We start from the raw sequence: 12,932 nt of genomic DNA on the forward strand, positions 1-12,932 counted from the left end.
TTTCCTTCAACTGCTTATCCCACCGAGTAATGTTATTCCTGTGTGGTGGCGCTTCATTATAAATGAGCCGATATTCACGTTGCGCTTTGGTCACGGATTCGAATTTAGCGAGCCACAGAACACACTGAACTTTCTTCTGTACCATCCACATCTTGATTGGCATGGCCATGGGCTGCTCCGCTGTGTACACGCTGTTACATCATCATCTGCGCATGCGCACATGCTGCCACATCATCCTACAGAAACTGGGAGGGTTTTCCTTTTATTTGATGCAGATTTCACATTTCTATCGTCTTTTGTTGCTTTTCTGTGACCAGTCAAAAGTGCACCATGACTTTACAGACACACTGTATTTAGGTGCTCCTATATTAGGCACATAAATATTTACAATGGTTTATATCCTCTTGTTCATTGCTCCCTTTATCATTATGTAGTGACCTTCTGTATCCCTTACCATTCCCTTTGTTTTAAAGTCTGTTTGTCAGATATAATTATTGCTACCACAGCTTTTTCATTTTCATTTCCATTTGCATGAAGTACTTATTTCCATTCCTTTACTTTCAGTATATGTGTATTTTTCATTCTGAGTTGGGTCTCTTGTAGACAACATATGTATGGTTCCTATGTCTTTTGATTGGAGCATTTAATCTACTTAAATTTAAGGTTATTATTGATATATATTTATTTAGTATCATTTTATTTTTTAAATCTACAATCCTTTTTTTCTAGATTTTTTTTTCCTTTGCTCATTTTACAGCAGGCCCTTTAACATTTTTTTTGCAGTACTTGTTTGGTTGTAATAAATTCTTTAAGTTTTTTTTTCTTGTTAGTGATGTTTATTATTTCTTCAATTTTAAATGACAGCCTAGATTGTAGTTCTTTTTTTTGCATCACTTTGAATATTTCTTGCCAATCCTTTCTGGCCTCAAGTGTTTCTGTTGAGAAGTCAGATGCCATCCTTGTGGGGGCTCCTCTTTAGATAATTAACTGCCTTTCTCTTGCAGCTTTTAGTATTCTTTCTTTGCTTCTTAACTTTGGCACTTTAATTATGATGTGTCTTGTTGTAGGCTTCCTTGGGTTCCTATTTAATGGGACTGTCTGTGCTTCTGGAACTTGTGTGACTTTTTTGTTCATCGGTTTATTGAAGTTTCCAGCTATGATTTCTTCAAACAGGTTCTCTATCCCTTGTTCATTCTCTTCTTTTTCAGGAACCCCTAAGATGCAAATGTTGTTTCTCTTTATGTTGTCAGAGAGCTCTCTTAGAGTTTTCTCCATCTTTTTGAGCCTCTTTTTGCTGCTCTGCTTTCTTGCTTTTGTTTATCTTGTCCTCTAAGTCGCTGATTTGATCCTCTGTTTCATCCAGTCTGCTGTTGATTTTGTCTAGTGCAGAATTTATTTCTGATACTGTATTTGTCATTTCTGACTGGTTCTTTTTTATGATTTCAATGTCCTTTTTGATGCTTGCTATCTCTTTATTTAGATGCATGTTATATCTATCCCTTGTTGCTCTAAGATCCTTGAGAGTCCTGAAAATCATTATTTTCAGCTCTGCATTTGGTAGTTTGGTTACTTCCATCTCATACAGTTCTTTTTCTGGAGATTTCTGTTTTTGATTTATTTTGGTCTCATTCCTTTGTTTGCCCATTTTGTCTGTGTATTAGATAGCACTGTCTGACTTTGAACTCTTTGTGATGTCTTTATGAAGAAGATAGGTTTGGTGGTCTGATCTCCAGGCCACCTGATTTCCTTGTTGTATGGATGCTTCTTGAGGGTACTATTTTCCCTCTTGTTGTATGTGAGTATTAAATGCAGTTGGATCTTTCGTGGGTATGGTTATGCCTTTATAATGGCTGGCTCTAAGGGTCAGCTTTAGTCGTAATTACACACTGTGCAATGTCTGTCCTGTTTGGGGTATTTATTCTCCACAGTGTCTGGTGCCTCCTAGACTCCACTTTGGGTGTGCTGCTTGTGTATATAGCTGAATCTAGGGTTGGTGCTGTCTGCCATTCACTACTTGTTGTGTTGGCTCTAGATATTCTTGTGTTGGTGTCAGCTGTTGGTTGTAACCTGCTGTGGGCTACGTGTCTGAAGTTGTTGCACTTTTCACTGTTTGTGCCTGCATTTTCTATGCCTGGGTACTGTGGGAGGGGCCAACCTTTGTATAAGGATCAGCTTCCTCCTGCTTAGAGATGACAGGAGCTCTGAAAAGCCCCAAGTTCTGTAAGATTTGTCTTCAGTTGTCAGCAGCTTCTCCTCTTCTTGCACCTGCCTGGTCTTCCCACAGAGTCTTTAGTAATAAGACTGTAGTGTGGGCTTAGATGGCCTCAACCAACCAACCCCCTCAACAGGTTGCACACTTGGTGGATTAGGACTACTGAGGTTGTGATTACAGCATTAGTGGGGCCCCGTACTTCAGGAATCTCTTGATCAGGAGCTCTGTATGGGGATGTGTGGCCCCTACTCTAGAGTTTAATCCCTCAGCTACTGCTGGGTACTCAAATTTTATTTTTCCCCAACAAAGTAAGCAGAAGTTTAGACTGAGTGTTGCTGACAGTCCTCTCTACAGAAGTTTTTTCAGCTGTTGAGACCCTGGTTTCAAGGAGGAAGACTGAGAGAGTCCTCTTCTGGGACTCACTGTGCCATCACCAAAGATGGCTAAGCCCCTTGACCAGATCCAACAATAGACTCACAGGGATGCACACATTAAATGCCCATACTCCAAGCCTTTCTTGCTTTTCCCTGGAGAATCTAGCCCAGCATTGTAAGATATCCAGTGGCCAGGCTGGCTGACTGTGAAGTTCCACCCTATCCAATGCACATAAGCCACTGTGCTGGTGCTTATCACAGAGAGTGGAACTCACCTTATCTGAGCCAGATGTGAAGAGCCTTTCCTTAGGGTACCACTCTAGCAAGGGTTGTTAGGTCCTGAACTGATGCTTTCTGTACCTGGCCCCTGGATGTGCCATCACTGGGCCTTCCTGGCAGGAACCCAGTGCAGACCAGTGGGAGACACTGCCCGTGGCTGGCCCTCAACAAACTTCTTGGAGCTACAAGCAAACCAGAGTTTGTGGTTGCCTCTGCTGGGCCCAGGTGTGCATGGAAATACGAAGCTGCTCTCCTAGGCTGGCTTTGACCGCACTGGACCTGGGGGAAGGTCCACTTAAAAGGCCAAGTTTCCCTAGTCCCACTTCCTGCAGCCTCTGTCTGCTGGCTGCTTGTTTGGCTTAGCCACTGAAAAAAACCTCTGCTGGAGTCTAGTGCCTGCAGCAATTCCAGGATTAGGAATGGTGGAGGGTGTGGCTCTGCCCTTCAGCCCCAGGTGTCAGTCTGTCCAGACTCTTTTCACAGACCTCAGTAGATTGTGGCTCCAGGAGTCTGGTGGGTTTGGCCTCTGGGACCCAGAGGTGTGGTCTGCCTGCTGTTCAGACAGTTTCTACTGTGTTTCCCATGAGGTGGAAGGAGCAGTTTTAGAGTCGGGAGTGTGTGGGGGAAAGCTCCGGTCTCAACACCAGAAATCTGAGTCACTGATGCGCTACTGCTTCCTTGCCTCTCAGAACAATCCATGGCTATGACTAGGGTAGGAGAGACTCTTGAGGGCAGAGTAGTTGCTTTTTCCCAGGCTGATGCTGCACAGAGGGGATGCTCTGCCCAAGAAAGATGATGACTACAGTATTGGAGAATGACTCAGCACAAGGGTTCTGGTGACTGTCCCCCACAGTGTCTCTCCCTGGGCCTCCAACTTTGCACTCCCCTCACGCAACCCTAGTCTTCTCAGTTTTTCCCCTCCAGAGTTCTTGGTAAGTGGCTGTAGGGAGGTTTTCTGCATGGGCCCTTTAAGACAGAGCCTGCATCTCTGAGAACTGTGTCTCTTTCTCATAGACAGAAACCCAGCTCTTTTCACCACCAAGTGCTGTCTGGGTGCCTCTTCTAGGCTCTGGGGCTCTAGGCTGGGTACTGTGTCTGGGGCTTAGCACCCACACCTCTCAGGGTGACCCTCCCCACAGTGAGAATCCCTTGGGACCCTCAGCTGCCCCTCACTCCTGGGAGCGGAGCAGCCCTTTCCGCGTCTCTGCCCTTCCTACCAGTCTCGATGTGGCTTCTTCTGTGATCCTTGGTTATAGACTCCTCTTCCTTTAGTCCAAAGTTGGTTTTTCAAGATGATTGTTCTTAAATTAAGTTGTAATCCAGTTTGGTCCTGGGAGGTGGTAGTTGGAACGTCCGCCTACTCTGTTGCTATCTTGGAATCCTCAGAAAAATCTTTATATTTGTTGTATAAATTATTTTATGGCTGGGATGGATGTTTTTATGTTTATAAACTCTTGAAAAACATTTGTTTTTAGAAAGTAACATTTTCAAACTTGTTTTATTTTATAAATCATATTGTTCCAATTGGATTTGGAGTTATATATTGAAATAAAACCCATACCATTCATTAAATAAGTATTAATCTTCCTAACATTGGGTCTGACATAGAGATGTAACTGAAACTACACAGACTGATTTATTTGTAGTGGGTCTAGAAAAAGACAATATACTGCTAAACTCTTTGCAACTAACATTTCGCTACTTAAGTATTTTTAATTTATATGAAAGTTGGACTAATGCAAGATTTTTAAAAAGAACCTAATATTTTAATACTAGATTATGAATTTTTAAAGCAAATATATGAGTATGCAATGTAATAGTGAAAAAATATTTTAAGGGAATATACAGCCAGGCTAGATTTTATGAACCATTTTTTATCAGTAGTGTGAATTGAAATAATAGAATGAATTATCTATAAGTAATAGGCATTTAGTAAACACTAATTTAAAAAACATATTTGTTGAGTACTTGCTATGCAAACCAGGTACTTGCCAACAGAGAGCTTCCAGTCTTTTGGAGAGACCAAGTAGAAAACAGGCAATTCAACACAATTTGTATTAAGTGTTTAAAAGAAGAAATTGTTCTACCTTTTCCCTTATGCTTGAGCCTGGGCTCAGAAGAAAAAAACTCGGGAACATAATCTGCTCTATGTGAGAGAGAATGTTGGGAAGAGTCTGTCACACATTTCTCCCACAGCCTACCACCATTCTTACCAACTGTTGATTTTCAAGGAAGAAATCATATCATTGATATGCTTGGTGAGAGCCAAGGATAATCATTGTATCACATTTTACTAGTAAGCTCCATCATGTGTAGGTCAAGGGCAAGAGTGATACAAGGTTCCTCTTTTTATTGCCTGCTAGTATATGGTTAGTCCATAGAGTCAGGGCCTTTTCTTTGAGCCCCATTTCTGTCTGAATCCCTTTTCAAGGCCGTATATCTAAAGGTTCAGATCCCATGATTTATGTCAGCTCAAATTAAGGAAGCCTTGCATTTGGAGTTATTGGGCACTCTATTATAAAGTGATATATTTATTCCTACTTGTTTGTTGTTTCTTGTATACATATTTCCTTGGTCAGGTACCCTAAAGGGATGAAGGGTGCAGGATACAATGGTTATATGGAGAAAGAGAATCAGAATGGGAGAAGGGTCAGAGAGAACTTTACAGGGACAATGAATCATAGTCATAGTGATTAAGAGCATAGATTATGGAGTCAAATTTGGTTTCAGCACTAGCTGTGACAATTAGGCAACTTTCTGAAGCCCTCCAAGCTTCACTTTCCTCTTCTGTATAATGGATATAATAAACTACCTATCTCACAGGATTTATGTGAAGATTAAATAAGATGATTTGGGGGAAAGTTTGATATGTAGCATATGTTAAGTATTCAGTAAATGTTAGCTGTAATTAGTCCATTGTTAATAAATACTGAAGTATTGACCAATGTTAAGATATTGTAATAGTTGTAGAGTTAATTTATTGTTGTCATCATTGCAATTGATAAAGTGAAGCTAAATTTTTACAAAGTCTTATATTTTCTAATTTTATTTATTTTTTAAGTAAAAATTCCTACTGGCATGCCCCAAAGAGACAAACCGTGTTTTTATGATGACTTAAAAATTGTTGATGCACCTTCTCTTTCACAACAAGAAAAAACAAGAGAAAGCCTTACTGTGGTGAGTGAAATTGAAATTCTTTGTTCTTCAGCCTAGAAAATGCTGTTCTTTGCGCCATCCAGACTTTGACTATTGACAACACTCTCCATTTTAAGAACATGCAAGTTAAAACTGTGTTTTGTCATAAGAAAATATAGCGTAATTGAACAGAAGAAACTCAAAATATATTGTATGGCTGATTCTCAATTATCTGCATTGATTAAGAACTGTCAATTAGGTCTTTTACACCTATGTTTGGTTCTTTAGCCTCTTCTTATCCTGTAGATACTGCCACTGTCATAGTTTCTCTTCATTTACTCATTTCATATAAGTATCTAGGATACATACTGGGTAGAAAAGACCCCAAGCCTCAGAGAAGAGTAAAGCAATCTGGTTTAGCTAACACGGGTCCCACATGGTTTAAAATGATAGAGAGTGTTTGCTATATGTAAAACCCCTCATATAAAGGTATATTTTTGCAAAAATATATTAATTGATAAGATATATATTCTTACATTGACAAAACACAAAGTATACTAGATCCAAACTTACTTCTTAAGCAAAGTAGTACCCTCAGTGAAATGTTATTTTGGATAAGACTATGTATTTTGATTTGATTTGTAATCTTTCCAAACATGTCTAAAGGAATTTTAAACTCTCCTTCTGACTCGTTTCCATGATGATTCTTCATGTGGTTTGTAAATTTTTTTTATTATAATTTCACTTCAGTGATGGTTGTTTCCTATGAAAATTTTGGTGAGGCTAGGCTTCTTGTTTATTATTTACTTCTGCTGGAGCACTAGAGGTTTGTTATTCACACACCAGTTTTAATTCTTATTTCTCGGTTCATGTTTCTGAACCACATATTGTATAAATTTAGTTCTCATATACATGTGTGACAAAAGTAAGTTTCTACTCTTCTAGCTAGAGCCCTGAATGGGTGACATGTAGAGTTTTTCTAATTCTGATCTAACCTAAACTATACACACTCTGGGCCATTATCTTTAAGGCTTGATGCCTTGTCTTCTGTTCCTGTATGGGCATTAAAAACTTAGCCCCTATTATCTGTTTGTTCCAAATTCCCCATGGGCCACTGCTAGCTTAATTTCTGGCACTAGGGAATTTCCCTTTTTTTTTTTCATTTTTAGCTGTGTGTGTGTGTGTGTTTGTGTGTGTTTAAAGCTTATTGTATTTTATTCAGTGTTTCCATGTGTTTATAGTAGTTCCTTCTATATCAGTTCAGCCTACTATATTATATCTTAAAGGTATATTTTCATGTACAGATTAGAACATTATGAAAACCTACTCTACTGTTATTAACTATATGGGTATTTGCTTTTGGAGTAAAGATACCAAGCCTTAGAGAAAATGTAATGAAGATGTAGGAGTCTAAGGAAAACCAACTTTGAAAAAGGAAAACTCAAAAGAAACATGAGTACTTTAAATTTAAAATTGATTTTGAATATTAGAAATTTCAAACCAAATTGGGAATGATGGGTAACTCTAGGGCCACACACAAAGGAAATGAGATGATTTTAGTTTGATACTACTTTCAGATCATAGCATGTAGGCAGCCTCCTTCTCTATCCTATATAAAATAAGTGCATAAATAATAATAATAATACTCATATTCACTACTTATTATATAACAAGCTGTTTTCTAAGTACTATGGTAATGCATTTAGTCCTCATAATAATTTTTCTAGGTAGGTTCTGTTATTATCATTACTTTTCTTATTATAGATGAGGAAGCTAAAGTAAGAGAGGTTAAGTAACTTAATCCCAGATTACATTTCTGTTAAGTAGCAATGCCAGAATTAAACGCCAGGCAATCTGACTCCAGAATCTGTACTCTTCACCACTGTGCTATATTGTAGAAAATTTAAAAAGAAGTGTAAGAGGCAATGATGATTCTGCCATAATAAAAATAACAAATCTGTGATAAAATCATAATGAAGCTTTATGGTAAACAGAATATAAACTGCATAAAGCTTCTTGTTCCAAAGGCCTGTCCTGGTTTAGGTTGTTTTTTGTTTGTTTTTTAAGATAAGGAAGCAATAATGGACTAAAAGGGATAGGAAGAATAAATATAGTCAAAATGACCATATTACCCAAAGAGATATACAAATTTAATGTAATTCCCATCAAAATTCCAATGTCATTTTTTAAAGAAATGGAACAAAATATCATCAAGTTTATATGGAACTATAAAAAACCCCAAATAGCCAAAGTAATCCTAAAGAAAAAGAAAGAAACTGGGGGCATTGCAATACCTGACTTCACATTATATTATAGTGTCATGATAATCAAAACAGCATGGTATTGGCAGAAAAATAGACACGCAGACCAATGGAACAGAATAGAGAGCCCAGAAATAAATCCACATATATATGGTCAAATAATCTTTGATAAAGGGGCCAACAACACACAATGGAGAAAAGAAAGTTCAACAAATGGTGCTGGGAAAACTGGAAAGCCACATGAAAAAGAATGAAATTCAACTACAGTTTGTCCCCTTGTACTAAAATTAAAATTCTAGGGTAGAATATGGAGCTCGTGTGGAGTGAAAGCTATGGCCAGTGGTGACTGAGACTACATGCATCTGCAATATAAGGCAAGACAAGAGGAAAGTCAGCATCAGAAGTTGTTTTCTTTTTATTTATTTATTTTTTTAAGTGAGAGTAGGGGAGATAGTGAGACAAACTTCCTTATGCACCCCGACTGGAATCCACCTGGCAATCCCCATCTGGGGCCAATGCTCGAATCAAACAAGCTATTTTTACCTCCTGAAGATGATGTGCTCGGACAAGCTCAGCTATCCTCAGTGCCCAGGGCCATTGCTCAAACCAATGGAGCCACTGGCTGCATGAAGGGAAGAGGGAGAGATGGGGGAGAAGGGGAGGAGAGAAACAGATGGTTGCTTCTCTTGTGTGCCCTGACCAGGAATCAAACCAAGATGTTTCTATGCCAGACCAACTCTCTATCCACTGAGCCAGCCAGCCAGGGCCAGATGTTGTTTTCTTTATCTGAACCTGTAGGTAAAGGCTTAGTCTATGCACAAATTCATACCTTTAATTTGCTTTTATAACCATAGCTATTCAATGTAAATCTCATTGTTTATTTGTTTAGCATATTTATATTTTATAGTTTCATTTTGATTAATTTAATAAATGACAGCAATGAGATTGCTTTTCCACATAACTAGATGGTTTTATTTTGTGCATTTTACATATCCCTTCTGGGTACCAAAGTAAAATTTCAGCGCAACATACTTCAGAAGGTGTTGAGGACCTACATGTTTTAAAAATGAATGGGTATTGAGAATATATTCAAGGACAGATAATAAGATTCAATCCATCAGTTGTCATCTATTGAACAACAGTTTTATATCCAGCAGTGTGTAAACCAAGGGTCTCAAACTCAACTCAGCATGTGGGCCGCAGAGCAAGATCACAGCCGTTCGGCGGGCCGCACTAGGTCTACAAAAGGCAACTGTTACGCAACACTTTTCTCACTGCAGTTGAAAACAAAAAAAATCAGTACAACAAGCACAATCGTACATGCAGTTTACTCAGTGTCACAAAACGACCAGAAATTGTAGTTCGCATCACAACTGCTGTTAACTAAGCTAATATCTAGCTAGGATGCTAGAGAAATGAAAAATACAAGTAGGCCCCTAGGCTTACTTAATTTTATCCAAAATATTTTGAACTTCGTGGATTAGTCTGCGGGCCGCACAAAATTGTTTGGCGGGCCGCATGCGGCCCGCGGGCCGCGAGTTTGAGACCCCTGGTGTAAACCATATGTAAATATAAAAATCATGCTCCTGCCTACAACACCTCACTATCTTGATAGAGGAATAGAATGTACGAGACATATGTTAATACTAAATTCTGTGGCACTAAAATTCTTAAGTAATTCTGAGAAAAGAAAAATCAGTATGGATTAGATTACTAAGAGGTTTTGTGTATGAGATGGGTTTTATATACTAATAATAAGTTTTTATTGAGCTCTTATTTGTGCTGGCACTCCCTAGCCATTTTATATGTGTTCCTCAAGTCAAGCAAGGAGGAGAAGTAACTTGCTGGAGTCATCAGCAAGAAAGAGTGGGAGTCAGAATTTACAGCCAGTTTCTCTGGTTCAGGAGTTCACTTTGTGATTCCATTTCTCATAAGAAAAAGAGGTCTGGGCAGAATAAATTGAAGACATTTCAGAAGGAAGATTAATAGTGGCATGGGTATAAAGTCATGGTCTTAAATCCCTTTGTGTTTTGTATTTCTGATATTATGTGCAATATTTTTTTTTTCTTACGTGAGAAGCGAGGAGGCAGAGAGACAGATTCCTGCATGTGCCCTACCGGGACCCACCCAGCAAGCCCACTAGGGGGTGATGCTCTGCCCATGTGGGGCCATTGCTCTGTTGCAACCAGAGCCATTTTAGCGCCTGATTCAAGGCCATAGTGCCATCCTCAGTGCCTGGGACAATTTGCTCCAGTGGAGCCTTGGCTGCGGGAGAGGAAGAGAGAGAGAGAAAGGAGAAGGGGGAAGTGTGGAGAAGTGGATGGGAACTTCTCCTGTGTGCCCTGGCCAGGAATTGAACCCAGGAGATCCACATACCAGGCTGATGCATTACCACTGAGCCAAACAGCCAAAGCCTTTATGCTTAATATTTTAATAGTGTGCAATGGTATAATAATGTCCAAGAGTAATAAACAGTATAAAGCCCGAAACTGAACTTGTTGTATATATGTTATCTTTAAAATATACTGCTCACAAAAATATCCTCTAATTTTTGTGAGCAGTATATTAGGTCCTGAGTTGGGGTTTTTTCTCCTACATCTATAACGGAAGTCAGTGTAAAATTGTGATTTTTTATATGGTTGCTACTCTTACATTCTGTTTTCCAGGAATAGATCTTCTATTTAAATCATGATATATTTAAATTAATTTTTCTCTTAAATATGCAGGATTTATATAGTTAAGTTTAATCAAAGCATGTGTATAATTTGAACATTAAGTGAAGTGAGTATTTTTAATAGCATTTTCATTAACACTTTGCATCCATCAGTTTCATCACTTTTTTGTAATGAAGTTTTTAATATTTTTACTTGATAGCATCAGACCATCAGTGCTATTCTACAAGATATAGAAGAAAAACAAGAAAATTTGCTGGAGTTTGAAATAAGAACCCCCAAAGATGCAGGTAAATATGGACTCATACTCAAGTTTAAGTCATTGCTACCTTATCTTTTTTTTATTGATTTTAATTTTTTGTGTTTACATAATTACAAGTGTATTCTTGAATATATCCCTTTCCCTCCCCCACTAGTTCTCCTTGCACTCCCTGTTCTCCCTCCTCCTATCAACTTCCGCCCTTTTCTCCATGATTTACTATCTTGCCCTTTATCTCTCTGTGTTATGTTTATATACTTTCACTAATGTCTTTCCTTTCTTTTATGCCCTCCTCTCATCCCCTTTTCCTCTGCCTGCTTTCCCTCTGGACTCTTTGACCCCTTCTCTGCCTCTCTTCCATTCCTCAGTTCACATTGTTCGTTGAATTCCTCATATGAGTGAAGTCATATGATATTTTTCTTTCTCTGTCTGGCTAATTTTGCTTAGCATAATAGACTCCAGGTCCATCCATGTTTTTGCAAAGGATAAGATTTTCTTCTTTTTCATGACCACATAGTATTCTATTGTGTATATGTACCACTGTTTTTAATCCACTCATCTACTGATGGACACTTGAGCTGTTTCCAGATCTTGGCTATTGCAATAAACATGGGGGTGCATTTCTTTTTTTGAATCAGTGATTTGTTATTCTTAGGATATATTCCTAGAACTGGGATAGCTGGGTCAAAAGGCAGTCCAATTTTTAATCTTTTGAGGAATCTCCATATTGTTTTCCACAGTAGCTGCACCAGTCTGCATTCCCACCAGCAGTGCAGGAGGGTTCCCTTTTCTCTACATCCTCACCAGCACTTATTCTGTGTTGTTTTGTTGATGAGCGCCATTCAGACAGGTGTGAGGTGGTATTGTGGTTTTAATTTGCATTTCTGTAATGATTAGTGATGTTGAACATTATTTCATATGCCCAATGGCAATCTGTATGTTCTCTTTGGAGAAGTGTCTATTCAGTTCTTTTGCCCATGTTTTGATTGGATTGTTGACTTTCCTGGTGTTGAGTTTTACAAGTTCTTTGTAGATTTTCGTTATTAACCTCTTTTCAGATGTGTTGGCAAATATGTTCTCCCATTGTGTGGGTTGTCTTTTTATTTTGTTAATGGTGTCTTTTGCTGTGCAAAAGCTTTTTAGTTTCATATCGTCCCATTTGTTCATCCTGTACTTTATTTCACTTGCCTGTGGAGTGAAATCAGCAAATATATTGCTGCAAGAGATGTCGGAAAGCTTACTGCCTATGTTTTCTTCCAGAAGATCATGGTTTTATGATTGACATTCAAGTTTTTTTTATCCATTTTGAGTTTATTTTTGTGAATGGTAAAAGTTGATGGTCTAGTTTCATTTTTTTGCATATATTCGTCCAGTTTTCCCAGCACCATTTGTTAAAGAGACTGTCTTTACTCCACTGTATGCTCTTACCTCCTTTGTCAATTATCAATTGACCTTAAAGATGTGGGTTTATTTCTGGGTTCTCTGTTTTGTCCTGTTGATCTGTATACCTGTTCTTATGCAAGTACCAAGCTGTTTTGAGTACAATGGCCTTGTAGTATAACTTGATATCAGGAAATGTGAACCTGCTGCTTTATTTTTCTTTTTCAAGATTGCTGAGGCTACTCATGTTATTTTTTTGTTCCATATGAATTTTTGGAATATTTTTTCTATATCTTTGAAGTATGACACTGGTAATTTAATAGGAATTGCATTTAATTTATAGATTGCTTTGGGTAGTAT

At 38.3% G+C, this 12,932-nt stretch overlaps 1 protein-coding gene across 1 annotated transcript in view; it reads left to right on the plus strand.

Annotated features, from left to right (window-relative positions):
• ANKRD31 (ankyrin repeat domain 31) overlaps positions 1 to 12,932 on the plus strand; it is a 265,656-nt gene that overhangs the window by 198,959 nt on the left and 53,765 nt on the right. Inside the window, 2 exon segments of the mRNA XM_066386576.1 lie at positions 5,927 to 6,042; positions 11,136 to 11,223. Coding sequence (XP_066242673.1) covers positions 5,927 to 6,042; positions 11,136 to 11,223 — 204 coding nt within the window.

The sequence above is a fragment of the Saccopteryx leptura genome, chromosome 5 (genome assembly GCF_036850995.1).
Source record: "Saccopteryx leptura isolate mSacLep1 chromosome 5, mSacLep1_pri_phased_curated, whole genome shotgun sequence".
Classification (NCBI taxonomy): domain Eukaryota; kingdom Metazoa; phylum Chordata; class Mammalia; order Chiroptera; family Emballonuridae; genus Saccopteryx; species Saccopteryx leptura.